General features: G+C 40.5%; 1 protein-coding gene across 3 annotated transcripts in view; it reads left to right on the top strand.

The window, feature by feature from the left end:
* The window catches only part of PCSK5 (proprotein convertase subtilisin/kexin type 5), a 449,308-nt gene that overhangs the window by 161,692 nt on the left and 273,593 nt on the right, over positions 1–14,023 (top strand). For all 3 annotated transcript variants that reach the window (XM_082694464.1, XM_082694465.1, XM_082694466.1), the window contains exons 6-7: positions 1,123–1,211; positions 4,905–5,077. In XM_082694464.1, coding sequence (XP_082550590.1) covers positions 1,123–1,211; positions 4,905–5,077 — 262 coding nt within the window. The remainder of the gene's footprint in view (positions 1–1,122; positions 1,212–4,904; positions 5,078–14,023) is intronic.

Raw genomic sequence — 14,023 nt, forward strand, 5'->3', positions numbered from 1 at the left:
TATGCTGTAAAATAAAAAATAAGGACATCGTATTTGGGGGACCTGAGTCTTAGTCACTGTTAGGCTGATTTCACTCTATCTCTTTATATCTTAGGGTCTCCTTAAGCATTCCCATCTCTAAAAATGAGGGTGAGGGATTGAGCCTTGGACTTCATTAGCAATGACTAATACACCTATAGCGGTTGTCATGTGCCTCATATCCCTCATATCTGCATCCAGGGCAGATAGTAGCCATTAGCCCTAGTCTCCTTTCCCTGGGCTCAGCCAGACCGCGGGATTCTTCTCAACAGAGCGTTAGGTCAACATTTCTAAACAGATTGTACTTTGCACTTGGAACTTCTTTTCTATCCTTGCATGGGATGGTCTTAGAAGTCCTTTCAACAAAAGGATTTTTTCTGAGGAACAAAGTCGCGTGATGAGAAATAAAAGGAATGTTTTCTAGAAAAAGGCATCTGCTTTTCTAGTAGCCGCATTTGTAGTGGTGGAAACAGGTGAAATAAATACTGATGATACATTTTATTAAATAACAGATTTCATGTCATTTATATAAAACAAGTACCATGGACTATTTCACGTTGTTTTCTCATAGAAAATCTTAGAAATCCAGTATATAGTTACAGCACATCATATTTTAGATGACATTTCACTGCAGATACTTGATCTGTACTTAAATTTACGGTAAGAAGCAGATTCGCATATACGGACGCTCTTAAATTTCATAATAATTGAATTGAGTGCCAGTTCCTTAATTAAAATTAAAGTTGAGATAAGGTCTCATAAGCAGCATTTAGTACCCAATAGCCACAGATGGCTGGTAGTTACCATATTGGACAATGGAAGTTTAGAGAATACAAAGAAACACGCTATTCGAGTTTAACTTTTAAGGAGATTTCCTGATTGGGAAATCAAGGTATAAGGAATATATATATCAATCAGAATCCGAAACAGAATATAATTAAAAGTTGGCAGTGGGTAGGCTAAGGGCTACTTGGGTAGAAGTTCCAGAAATATCCACAGCTTGATGCAGGCTTCATGCCTTTGGAGTCCAGCTGGTGGAGATGACGTGGCGAGTTGGGAAGAATGAGTGTCTTACTTGAACACGTGTGTGTGTTCTCCCTGCAGGCATGGGACCCGCTGTGCTGGAGAAGTGGCAGCTGCAGCAAACAACTCTCACTGCACGGTCGGAATTGCTTTCAATGCCAAGATCGGAGGTACGGGAAACAAACGTGGGTAGACGGAGAACTCTTTCAGAGCTCAAGACAGGGCTGCGTTGGCAGAGCAGCGTTCAACTCTTGCCGAAAATGACCATCTTCACGTGTGTTATTAAATAAAGTTCAGGGCTTTTGAAGCAGTACCTCTCTGGGGGTGCGAGCACAGATGTTTCTTGATTTAAAACAGGCATGAAGAACATGTCCAGTCCTGAATTTGGGGTCATTGACATCTGTCCCAATCTATCCAGTGGCTGCCTGGGTCAGAAAGAACTGATCACCTTAATATCAGCCCATAGTGTCTCTATGGAGAGAGACATTCTGAAAGTAATGTCAGAACAGAAAATCCTTTTGTTTTTTTTTCCTTTTTCCTTATGTTTTACCGGAAGTTCCTTTTTAATGGAAATTAAAGTGGGAAATGGTATAATCACCTTTTGTAGACCATAATAGAGCAATAGAGTTGTTGTTAATAATCCCAGATTATGTATGTACGTTACACACACATGCACAAACTCAGATATAAGTATGCCTACCACGAGGACCTGGCTAAGGGAGTATCAACGTAGGGTAGGCCTTGACAGAAGCAAACTTCTTCACATTTGTAATCATCCTTGTCAGCTGTCACCTGATACCGCAGGCACATGGTAAGAGACAGGATAGATCCTAGTGGCTCGAAGGTGTCCCCTAGGAGGTTTTCCTAACCAGTGTCGCAGATGAATGACCTTCCTGGTAACTAGACTGACATCTTCATTTCCAGTACACTATTGTTGCCAAGTGGTATATAGAATTGGACTTGAAATAAAAATAATTGTCCTTCCTAGAGTAAATATAGAGATCTCGTAACGTGACATATTGGGGGTATTTAGTAACAGTGCTAAGAAAAGTTTCCTGACACTACCTCAAATATCAGTGCTCAGTGCATTTGACCTCTTTCTGTCCTTTATTTCACACTGAATTCTTAGAGTATGGCAGCTTGTTAACCAGTAATTAGCTGTACTCTGAGAGTATCTGCTGTGCATCAAGGAGAAGTTCATGAGGGAGCTAAGGAAAGGAGACAGAAACTTCCCCTGAAGAACGATGAGGGTGCCGGACACCCTTGATAGTCTCAAGAGTGTCCAGTGACCATGGTAGCTGCTAATCAACCCTGCTTGCTGTCCCAGACACAACACACACAGTCCCTCACATGCACCAACACACGTCCATGTCCGCCTCCTCCCTCTCCCATGCTAACCTAGCATTCACGGACCTTGAGGGACTGAAGGAACGAAATCACAGACAAGCTGCCGATCTTGCCAAACAGGACTTCAATAAGAAAATGAAGGGATGGCAGTGACTCACCAATGTTCTGTCATCCCCCAAACAGGAACCTTCTGAATTATAAATTAACCCCCTCTCCCGGTCCCAAAGCATGAAGGCTTACAGTCAGATAAAGAAAAATGGACCTTCCATCTTAAAACTTGAGGAAACAAAAATAATTACTTGTTAATATTTGGTCAGAAAAGGAATATTACCCTCTAGATACAATTTCATCAAGCTTTTTTATTTTTTTCCCAGACTTCCATCAGTTGCGTGATCTAGAAACTACACCTAAATATTGTGTAACTACTCCTCTGTGTTGGTGTTTGGAATTTCCAGTTAGGTTTTTTCAGGCAGTGGTACAACCCAGAGTTTATTTCTTTGCACCAATAAAATACAGTTGATCCTTAAACAGCACAGGTTTGAACCGCATGTGTCCACTTAAATACACTTTTTTTTTAGTATATATGGTACAGTACTATAAGTGGACTATGTTCTCCATAAGATTTTCTTAATAACCTTTTCTTTTCTCGAACTTCCTTTATTGTAAGAATATAATCTGTAATGCACATATCATATAAAATATGTGTTCATCAACTGTATATGTTATCGGGAAGGCTTCCAGGCAATAGTAGGTTATTAGTAGTTACGTGTTTGGGGAGTCAAGGTTGTATGTGGATTTTTGACTGCATGGTGTTGGGGGAGGGTTAGCGCATCTAACCCTGAGTTGTTGAAGGGTCAACTGTAGCTCCATTTTATCCTTTGAAATAGCAAGAAGTAAAAATGGAGGGCATACGAAATAGTTCTTGTTTTCAGTAAAAACTGTGCAGATGAATTTTGAATATTCATGTCAAATTAAACCAAACCAATGGCTGCTTACGACCCAGTACACACAAAGAGTATCCGGCTGGACATTCTACTCCCCTAAAACAGAGTGCTGAAAAGCCTTCTAAGTACAGTTTCCTTTTGGTAATTTTTAAAGTAATGTATTTATAACCCTTATGATCCACGTCACTTGTCTATACATCGCCTTTAAAAATCCAAAGGTCTCAAGGAAATGACAGTCAAGAGATATTACAAGCAAGTGCAGTGTCTTTAAGGGCGCTTGGAAGAAATGTAATGTGTCCCGAGTGTTGACTTCCACTGTTCTTTTAGAAGTAATTATTCAAGGGTATAGTGACCTATCTGTCATGTAGCTGAGAAAGGTTCCCCTGGAAATATGGCAGAATGTCACCAGTTAAGTGTCGTCTGTCTCTGGCCTCATGGTCATTTTTTCTGTTTTGTATGTTTGCAAATTTTAGAGTTGAAAGTTAAACATTTTTTTAAAGCACAAAGAAGGTGTAGTCTTTTCAAGAATTTGTTGATTTTTCCACTAGAAGTCCCACCTCAAACCTCCTAGTATCAAAGCTGCCTGATTAGGGGTTTTATTATTTAAGCCCCATGTGTCGGTGGCCAGAAAAACTTGAAATCCCGCTAGAGAACAAGATTTTTCTAAGGAGGAAACTTGAGCCATAAAGATAGAATTGTAAAGTAATACAGCATCTCAGTGGTGCTTTTTAGCTTAAGCTGAAGGAGATACATGTTTACTTCACAATTAGATGTTTCATTGTTGTTCGGAGTCTCCAGAATAGAAGGACAGAGAGAAGGCCTGACATTTGACGTGTAATTTATTCTTGGGTGTCTGTGTCTATTTTTTTCCTGTTAAGGTTAATAACAAATCCCTGTCTGTCTGGAGGGAATATACATAAATGAAGATTAATGACTGAACATGGTTAAAACCCTTTGAGACATAATTGATGTGTTACATGCACAGAGAGCATTCTCATTTATTATTTGACTTATAAATAACTTGGCAAAGAAATAATAGATTAAGTTCACATCAGTCTCACAGATTAGGAGATAATATTAAGGAGAGAGGAAATTAGACCAACCTAACTTGGCAGCTTTCCAAATTTTGTCAGCCCGCTAAGGTCAGAATGCTTTATACCAATTATGAACACAAGTTACCTAATAAAGAGAAATTTAGGGAAGATGGATTGCTTGAGGCTCTCTGTCAAGTACTCTCTGAAGACAGGGATAAAGAAAGGGAGAGATTGTGGGAACTTTAAAAAAAGAGAATAATGGATTAAAAAAAAAAAGGTTTTAAAGAAGTTTTGCTCTCTCATGTACAACACAACTTCTCTCCAAGAAAGAACTCTCTCATGTACAACGCAACTTTCTCTCCAAGAAAACTTTGGAAGAGTCTGCATTATCTTTTTCAGGGGGGAAAAGATGCTCCCTTAGGTGTGGATTAAATGTTGATTCTTTGCCCCCCAATTGCTGTAACTGGAATATGTCTTGGGCTGTCTGGGGGTTCTATAGTGAATGCTCTATTCAAGCTAATTCCCTTCTGTCTGGAAGGGGTTCGGATGCTGGATGGAGATGTCACGGACATGGTGGAAGCGAAATCGGTGAGCTTCAATCCCCAGCACGTGCATATCTACAGCGCGAGCTGGGGCCCGGATGATGATGGCAAGACTGTGGACGGACCGGCTCCCCTCACCCGCCAAGCCTTTGAAAACGGCGTGAGAATGGTAGGCTTTCAAAGCACCGTGGCTCATACTTTGTCCTTCGGTGATGGTTCTCGTGGGAAACCGTCTCTGCAACTGTGGGTTCCAGTCCTGGGGTCTAGAGGAATGGACAGAGTCCACAGCTGAGCCAGAAGACAGGTTTATAGAAAGAGGGACTGAACCTTTAGTATTGTGTATTGCATCCGTTCCGCAAATGAGCTAAGAGCTAGAGAGTTTCCCTTTCTTGTCAGTTTCCTCTGACAAGAATAGAGGTGTATTTGGCGGCTTAGGTTTGCTCCAAGGAAATGTATCCTTTAATATGTGAATCTTGCTTTTGATGCAAGAAATTCTTAGCTCTGTGAGATGGAAGAGAAATGAAAATACTGAATCTCTCCAGCTGAGGTCATCCAGCAGTGCCCTTCTGGGCCTCTCCCTTTCATACACCCTTCCCAGGTTTCACTTCTCTCCCAGGACAATATCCTTGTTCTCCTGGCTCCCAAGTTCCCAAACCAGGCTACTCATCAGCATTTTTCTTCATTTCACTAAGAAATTCACACACCACTCCTCCCCTCAAAAACTGACCAGGTAATCTACTGTAATAGAATTTCTCCTTCAAATTACAGCTCTTAAAAAAATCCCATTTTATTTTCATTAAATAAAAAATAAGGTCACCCTATACTTGTAATCATGGAAGGAGGAGCGCTCGGTCAGAAGAACTCCTTTCTGTTTCTTACTTGTGAATGAAACCTTGGGTGATTTAAAGCATTTTAATCATGACCTGGGCCCTTCCAATCTTTCCTTCATCATCTCTTTCTACGTTTTCTGTAATGGAAGCGCAGTCGGCTCTTCCAATCCATTATCGTGCACTGTTTTCCCAGCCTCATCCCTATGCTCTACGATTATACAGCCCATTCTCTTCCACCAGCAAGCCTCCGTTAAAATGCTGCCTCTCCCCAGAAGCCTCGTCACTGCCCGAACTAGAACCAAGCGCCAGCAATCCCTACCCTGCGCCCACGAAACTGCGTATTCTTCCCGGTGTCACACAAAGTCATTATCATAGTGTGCTTTATGTCCGTTATTCTGGTCTGTGTCTTCCTCATTAAATTCTGTGTCCTGGGATAGCAGGGCTTATGCCCATCTTGAGAGGCTTCGCAAAACCCACGGAGTGCACGGAACTCTAGGGAGTGCTCAGTAAATGTTTGTTGAATTTCATTTAATTTACTACAAATTATGCCAGCCACGGGACGGTTGTGCATTTAGCCCAGATCTGGGGCGATGGAGTGTGTGCAGCAGGTTAATGCAGTGTTGGCATCTGGAGTACAAGTAACCCTGCTGCTGCTTCCACCCCGGTGGGGTTGGTGCTGGGGTGAACTCACAAGACTAAGCCAAGCTGTCTCCTGGTTCTTTTTTTTTTTTTTTTTTAAGATTTTATTTATTTATTTGACAGAAATCACAAATAGGCAGAGAGGCAGGCAGAGAAAGAGGAGGAAGCAGGCTCCCTGCCGAGCAGAGAGCCCGATACGGGACTCGATCCCAGGACCCTGAGATCATGACCTGAGCTAAAGGCAGAGGCTTAACCCACTAAGCCACCCAGGCGCCCTTCCGGTTCTTTTGAAACAGACTGGAAGGGAAGCTTATGCACTCGTTCAGAATATACTTCCTAACTGAAAGATAGTTCAGGCTTGGTTAAGACATCCTTCCTAGTTCTGTCCATTTTTAGGTACTCGAGAGCCCTTTAAAGCTATAGAATAGTGTTTTAAATTGCTTTGCCTAGAATTTTCCTTTCAAGGTGTCTGAACATCAAATGAATGTGCTCTAAGTAATCTGGAGATTTCATTACCAAAGCCCTAGACCACAGAGTAGTATTCTCTCCAGGCCATCCACAGAATGGTCATTCAAGTAAAAGAGATCAAACTTAGTTCATACTTAATTTTCTGATCGTATGTGTATGGCTTTTGATATAATAAAAAGAATAGGCTTGGATTTCTCATTGGTATAATGTATTAGTAATTAGTAATTACTAATCTCAGTAGCATACATACTGAGGTAATGGGGACCGATGTTTTTCAAGTTTTTGCTAAGGACTCTCATTCAATGGTAATCTTATCTGGAAGTTCAAGGTGTAAAACAAATTAAAAATCTGGTACTTCGGTAGGAGGAGGAAAGGGTTAAGAAAGAAGATCATCTGAGGAAGCTATTCAAACTTATGGGAAGATTATATTTAGAAACAAACCATTGTGAAAAAAATTACTCTATATTCATTATTAAGTACTAAAGTAACCCATGCTTATGAAAATAAATCCTACTACAAAGATGAAATTAAAAACAGATTCCCCACACAAGTAGATAACCATTGTTTTTGGTGGTTTTTTAAAAGATTTTATTTATTTATTTGTCAGAAAGAGAAAGAAAGAAGTGAGAGAGAGAGACTGGGCATAAGCAGGGAGAGCGGCCAGCAGAGGGAGAGGGAGAAACAGGCTCCCCATTGAGCAAAGAGCCCGATGCGGGGCTTGATCTATAACCTGAGCTGAAGGCAGACACCTACCTGACTGAGCCACCCAGGCATCCCCTAGATAACCATTATTAAGAGTATGGATTCCACCTTTCCCTACTTCCATGTGCATTTCCACAGCAAAGAGGGACCACTTGCCTCTATGTTGCTGTTTTTACTTAACTGTGTGTGCCAGGCATTCGTCCAGGGTAATTCATAATGATAGAACTCTTTTGTATTATAATGTTTCATCCTCTTTGGAATATGGCAATACCATAATTTATTCAACATTTCACTGAAGATCTTAAAAGGTTTTAATCTAAAAAAGGCGAGGGGGCATTTAGCTATTCATTTTTTAGAGTTAAGGTAGTAACAAAAGAAATAACTCTTGAAAAACAATTGACTTATTCTCTGGCTGCTGTCATGTCACATACAATTATGGAAGACCAGCAGCGACCCATTCAAATGTGTTTAGATTAACAGGATAGAGGTTTAGTGTATTTACAAGTAGGCTTCGAACTCAACTAGCCAGAGTTCGGAATCTGTCGTTTACTGCTCTCTGACCTAAAACAAATCAAACTACCTCTGCTCCTATTTCCTCATCTAAAGTCAGGCAATAAAAGTTCTCACAGAGATGTTATGAGTGTTAGATGATAATGCTGCTGAAGCTATTGACAGAATCCCTGGAATATAATAGGTGCTTAAGAAATATACTTTATAGGGATCTGTGCATGTAAATATACATAATTTTTTTTCAGAGAAGAAATCATGTCCTTTCAAAAACCTTTCTAGTTCTCCTCAGTCCCCGAACCTTGTGTACTATTTCTGCACTACAGAATTCTAGATGATCCCATAGAGTTACTTTAGTGGTGGTAGTTAAGTATATAGAAATCAGCCTAGACTTCCTGTGTTCTTGCCTGTCATAGACTTTTTTCCTCCTATGTCTGTACCCACCTTCAATTTCATTTGCCCTTAAAGCACCTCTTCCATTTCGAGGTAACCTCCTGATACACAAATTCATTCTACTTATCTATGTTCGTCGTCTTGAATTTAATTTATATTTTCCCAAGGGAGGTTTCTCTAAATATCTATGAATATATAATTTAACATTTTTAAAGCAGTATACTAGTCTTCCGGAAGAAAGAAACGTTCCACTTCTTTATTATCGAGCACCAGATGGCACAGTACGTTCTATAGTCTACGAGATTTTATTCTAATTCGTGTTCTTTATATAATTGTCAAACCTATAGAAAATGATAGGATGAAAACTTTATACAAAGTTAGATTATAAAGTGCGACTAAGAAATGAGTGATTTATTGGCTGCATGACTTAAGGAATGAGGGAATAAATAACTACTAAAATAAGTCCCTCAGGTAGCGGGGTAAAACCCTGTGTGATAGCTTAAAGTCACTCTGGCCCGTTAGGGTTTTAACTACATCACTTATAAAAATACAGGAATTGACATTTATATATTCTTTCTATAAAATGTAGTGAGCTCCGACTTCCTGTACCACATGGATAAAGCAATGAAGGCAACATCTAAGTTTTAAATGCAACACATGAAACTCTGTACATTCTAGCAACAAGACAGGAAACAAACATAGACACCATCAAGATGATAAGCTAATGAGAAGTGTTAGAAATGGGAAGAATGGGTGAGGGGGCAGGACAGAATTGTCGTTCAGGAGGATAGAGAGTCCTTTCTGAAGAGGGGGGGCACATGAATTGGGTCACAGATTGTAAGAGGCTAGTCCTGTCGAAGGAATGAGTTCTGCCGAAGGAACAGCAAGAGGAAAACACCCCGAGTGGAGGGTGATTGGGGTGTGTTCATGGAGCAACATGCTGATTCAGGTGATGGGAGCAATGTGGACGGAAAGCAGGCGGTAGGAGATGGTTTGGAGAGGTAGTTCAGGGCCGGCTCCGCAGGGCTTTGTAAACCATGGAGGGTGTTTGCGATTTATTCCATTGCAGAAAACCCTCAGAGGTTTTCCAAGTAGTGGCCCGTTGGGACGCAAAATTTTCAAAGGTCAGTGCCGTACAGGGAATGGACTCTGTGGGAGAGGGACAGGGAGGCGGGAGCGGAAGACTGAAGTGGTCCAGGAAAGAGGTGATCATGAGCTGGACTTGGGGGGAGGGGGCAGCAGCGTCAGGACAAGTGGTGGGGGGGAGGGGAGGGTGGCAAGCAGGAGAAGCCTACATATCAAGACAGATTTTCACAAAGGAAGTATATTTTGTTCAGGGGATCCAAGTATTGATCACATCCACTCCTTCTGCTTGCTAATCAGAAAATGTAGCAAATATTGGATTTCAAAATGCTCCCTACTTGTTTTTCTCTAACACAAGTATTGGGTTCAGTAGAATGTAACACTCTTCAAAGACTAACAGAATCAGAATTGATTCAATTTACAGCCTGAGACAAAACTGTGTTGAACAAATCAAGTTACAATTGACAACTTGCTCTTTTCCCCAGAGACTGTATTTTAGTTGATGCTAAGGAGCTGTAAAATTAAATGCAGGAATTAGAGGTCCATAATTTGAGTTGTGTATGATTGATAACGATGAGTTTAACAGTAGTGGTAGTCATCCTAATAATAATGATCCTAAAACACTCAACTTTTGTCAGTCTGTTAGATATGGTCAGTCCTCTTAGCCCCAAAATAGATACCACTTTTTTTTTCAGTTTTGTTTTTTTTCAATGTTCCAAAATTCATTGTTTATGCACCACACCCACTGTTCCATACAATACGTGCCCTCCTGAATACCCACCACCAGGCTCACCCCACCGCCCTCCCCAAAACCCTCAGTTTGTCTCTCAGAGTCCACAGTCTCTCATGGTTTGTCTCCCCGTCTGATTTCCCCCAGCTCACTTCTAATTTTTAATCTTCACAGTGGTCACCTAAGATAGGTCCTATTCTCCCCAGTTTTACAAAAAATAGATACTCAGCGGGGCTAAACAAGTCAGAATACGGGCCTCAAAGCAATCGAATAAATTATTTTGTGAGTCATCATTTCCGCTTTATTCAGCACAACCGACCTCCTTGTATCATCCGTGACCGCATAGCAGAACTTTTCCCCTGTTACTGTGGTGAATGAATTTCTCACCTTCTGCCTAATTCTACCTCCTCCATTTCTTCACTGAATGCCTCAGCCTCTTGCCTCAACTGAAGACGTGGTTCAATCAGTCCTGTCTTCTTTCATCATCGAAACGTCCCTCCCCTGTGTACTACGGTTGTCCACATACTGTCAGTTCTTTCTCAGAAGACAGAAGGGAAGCTCTCTCTGGTTTTCTTCTATTTTTCCAGTTACTCATTTCCAGAAACCATTGTCCATACTTGTCCTCTACAAGCTCTTTTTCCACTGTCTCTTGAAGCCACTCATCAGAACCCTGACCCCTCACTGCACTGTGACTGTTCTTGTCAGGGCCACCGTGACCTTCCTATGTGAAACCCAGGGCTCCCCTCTGATCCATTGTGTCATTTGTGGTAAGGAGGCCTGCCTGCTTCTTCTGGTCCGCAATAAAATACACACACTCCGACCCTTCACAGCCCTTTTCTCCTTCTATTTAGTATATTTCCTTCTCTTGTTGATGAATTGTCCCCCACCCCCCCCCATAAAGGCTCGGAGACAGAATGTTTTGTTCTGTGCTAGATCCCAAGGACCCGCAAGAGGGTCTGTTGAGTGATAGGTGAGCAAACGTGGGTGAATTGCATGCCCATTTGCTGCACATACTGAATGAATTTATTTAAGGATCACACTTGCACTGGTTTTCTGTTTTTAATTAATAATATGGAAATGAGTTACTAATATACATGGTATATTCTGGTGAGTAATACGCACAGACCATGGATTCAGACTCTCCAGTGGGTTCCATTACGTTCTTAAGCATGTTCAAGTTAATTAGCCTCTCTGAGGATCAGTTTGTTCCTCTATAAAATGGAGCTAACTGCTAGTAATTACTTTATAGGACTGTTGTGAGGATTGTATGATTAATGCCTGTAAAACACGCAGCAGAGTTTCTGGAACATAGTGAAGTCTCTAATTATGTTATGAGTCTTAATCACTATCACTTCTGAAAAGGCCAGGGTAATAAATGTGAAATGCCAGTTAATTGTGTAGAATACTGTAAAAAGCCTTAGTTGTCCAAAATCTCTGGGTTAGTGGATTAATTCATTTTGTATTTCTGAGTGATCCTTAAAGAAGGTAAATATAAGTCTTGAAAGTGTTATTAAGGAATGGCTAAAATAAATGGGACAGAATAGCCAAGAGATTTTTTCTGAATTCTATTCCACAAAACACTAATTAATGAAATACCTCAAAGAGGGGTGGGGGTGGGTGAAGGCTTTTGCTATCAAATAGGCTCAAGAAACACCACTTCTTATTTCCTCCCTTTCAAAACTTGAAAGATATAAAAGGCTCTGAGAAGTTCCGCAATAGAGATGTGTGTAACTTGATTTACTCAACTTTCTAAACTTTAACTACCCTAAAGCTTTTATTTTCATGACTTGTTTTGAATTGGTGTTAAATTTAATTTCATTTTACATTGTTTGGAACTGCTTCACAAAGATTCAGTGAAATCCATTAGACCTTAAGAAACAGAACAGTAGAACTGGAAGCAGTTTGAGTGGCGGAATTGTTCTTACCAACATTTGTATGTTTGTTTCCTGGTAGATGTCACTCCGGTTTACCCCATCTACCTTCCTAAAATGTGTCATTTCTTCTTTTCTTCATCCAGTAAGTCTTTCTTTCCTATCTTCCTAAAAGTCTATGGAATGTGTCCTCTTGTCCTCACAATTAGAACCAGAATCTCTCAGATGGCCTTGAGCCCACAACATCCTTCCAAAGCTTCCATCCTCCTCGCTTGAGCTCCAACTTTCAATTCAGCATGAGCATTGCAGCCAAAGAAGTATTTTTTGGTATGTAGACCTTGTCCTTTGTCTTCTCTTTAAAACTCACTTCTCCCTAGGATTGATGAAGAATATTCTAAGCTTCTTAGAAGGCCACAAAGGTCTCTCACCATCTTTCCAGGGGTCTCAGAATCGAAATCTTAGGTGTCATCAAAGGGAAGGACCATTGAAATGTTACTCTTGTTCAAACTGACACGACTCCACTTACCACGGTGAACCTTTGGCCTGCCTCCTCGGCATGCTTGGCAAAGACTTCCTTCAGGGGAAACGCTTTGCTTTGTCCACCCAGAAGGTTCTAAATAGGAAAATGGTTTTATAACATGAATGAGTCCATTGACAGTGTTTCAGATATAAGTGACCCGAGACTTGGTATCAGAATAAGAAGCTAACTGCCTGAGCTTTTCTTGGATAGGCTCTCTATTCATTCATGTATTCCTGATTGCATTCAGGAGACATCCACCTTGGGTGATTATCAATATTCCGGGTACTTGGTGAGCTGGTAGTGAAAGAAGAATAGCACTAAGCTGTTGCCTTTGGGAAACTCACCATGTAATGTAGAATAAATGTTTTAAATAAAGTGTAAAGCAAATTCCCCAAGTCCCTTCAGTGGCTAGAATCTTGTAAACGATGAGGAGGACAGATTAAACAGCACATACTTACAAAACTTTTTGTGTTCAGTCTAGTTGCCTTGCAGTCATTTTTCTTTTTTTCCCCCCATTTGGGTTATTAAATTTATTAATACTTGGTACCTTTTTACATTTGTCAGCAGATATCTCGCACACTGACAGCTTTTCAAGATTTTCTGACAAGAGTATTTTATAACATCCTTTAGAAAACAAGCAAAAAATTAGAACTGAATCTCTTGCTTTTTTCATAATCACACAACCCTTTATTCAGATTAGCAGTACTTCCCTTATTATCTTACTCAAGAAATCGTTCTCGAGTTCCCATTACATACCAAGCACTGATTTGGCATTTATCTTACTCAGAGCTGGAGAAATCGTGTGGCTCATTGCACATATTCTAGAAGCATAGAGTCTAGATTTCACTTAATTACACTATCTACAAGTATACTTTCAATGCCAGATCCTTTTTCTTTGGGATTATCCATGAAAGCCTTCCAGGGCATTCATAACAGAATCAATGTCAAGGGTGGGGAAACAAAATCGGGGGAAATCCAGATGACTGGCCCCTAATCTCCCTTCCTGCCATCCTCTCTGTTTTCCAAATGGAAAGCAGGACTTTTGATGAGCATCTATTACTACATGCCTGACTGTTGAGCCTCTTATGAAATCTCTGGTTAATGTATCCCTTTCCCATCATCAATTTCCTTTTCAATTACCAGATATGACACCTGATTGGATATTTGGAATGTTTGCTGAAAACACAGAGTTTCTTTACAAGCACACCCTGACCCTTATATGCTCATACGTGCACATACACACGTTTCTCCACCCTTAAATTAAAGGCATATGTTCACCAGAAGGGGAGAGAAGAAGTATAATGAGCTCGTATAATAAACGCAGTAATAATAATCATAATAAAATTAACCAATTCCACTTGGGAAGAATATA

Source organism: Mustela nivalis, assembly GCF_964662115.1.
Source record: "Mustela nivalis genome assembly, chromosome: 13".
Lineage (NCBI taxonomy): Eukaryota > Metazoa > Chordata > Mammalia > Carnivora > Mustelidae > Mustela > Mustela nivalis.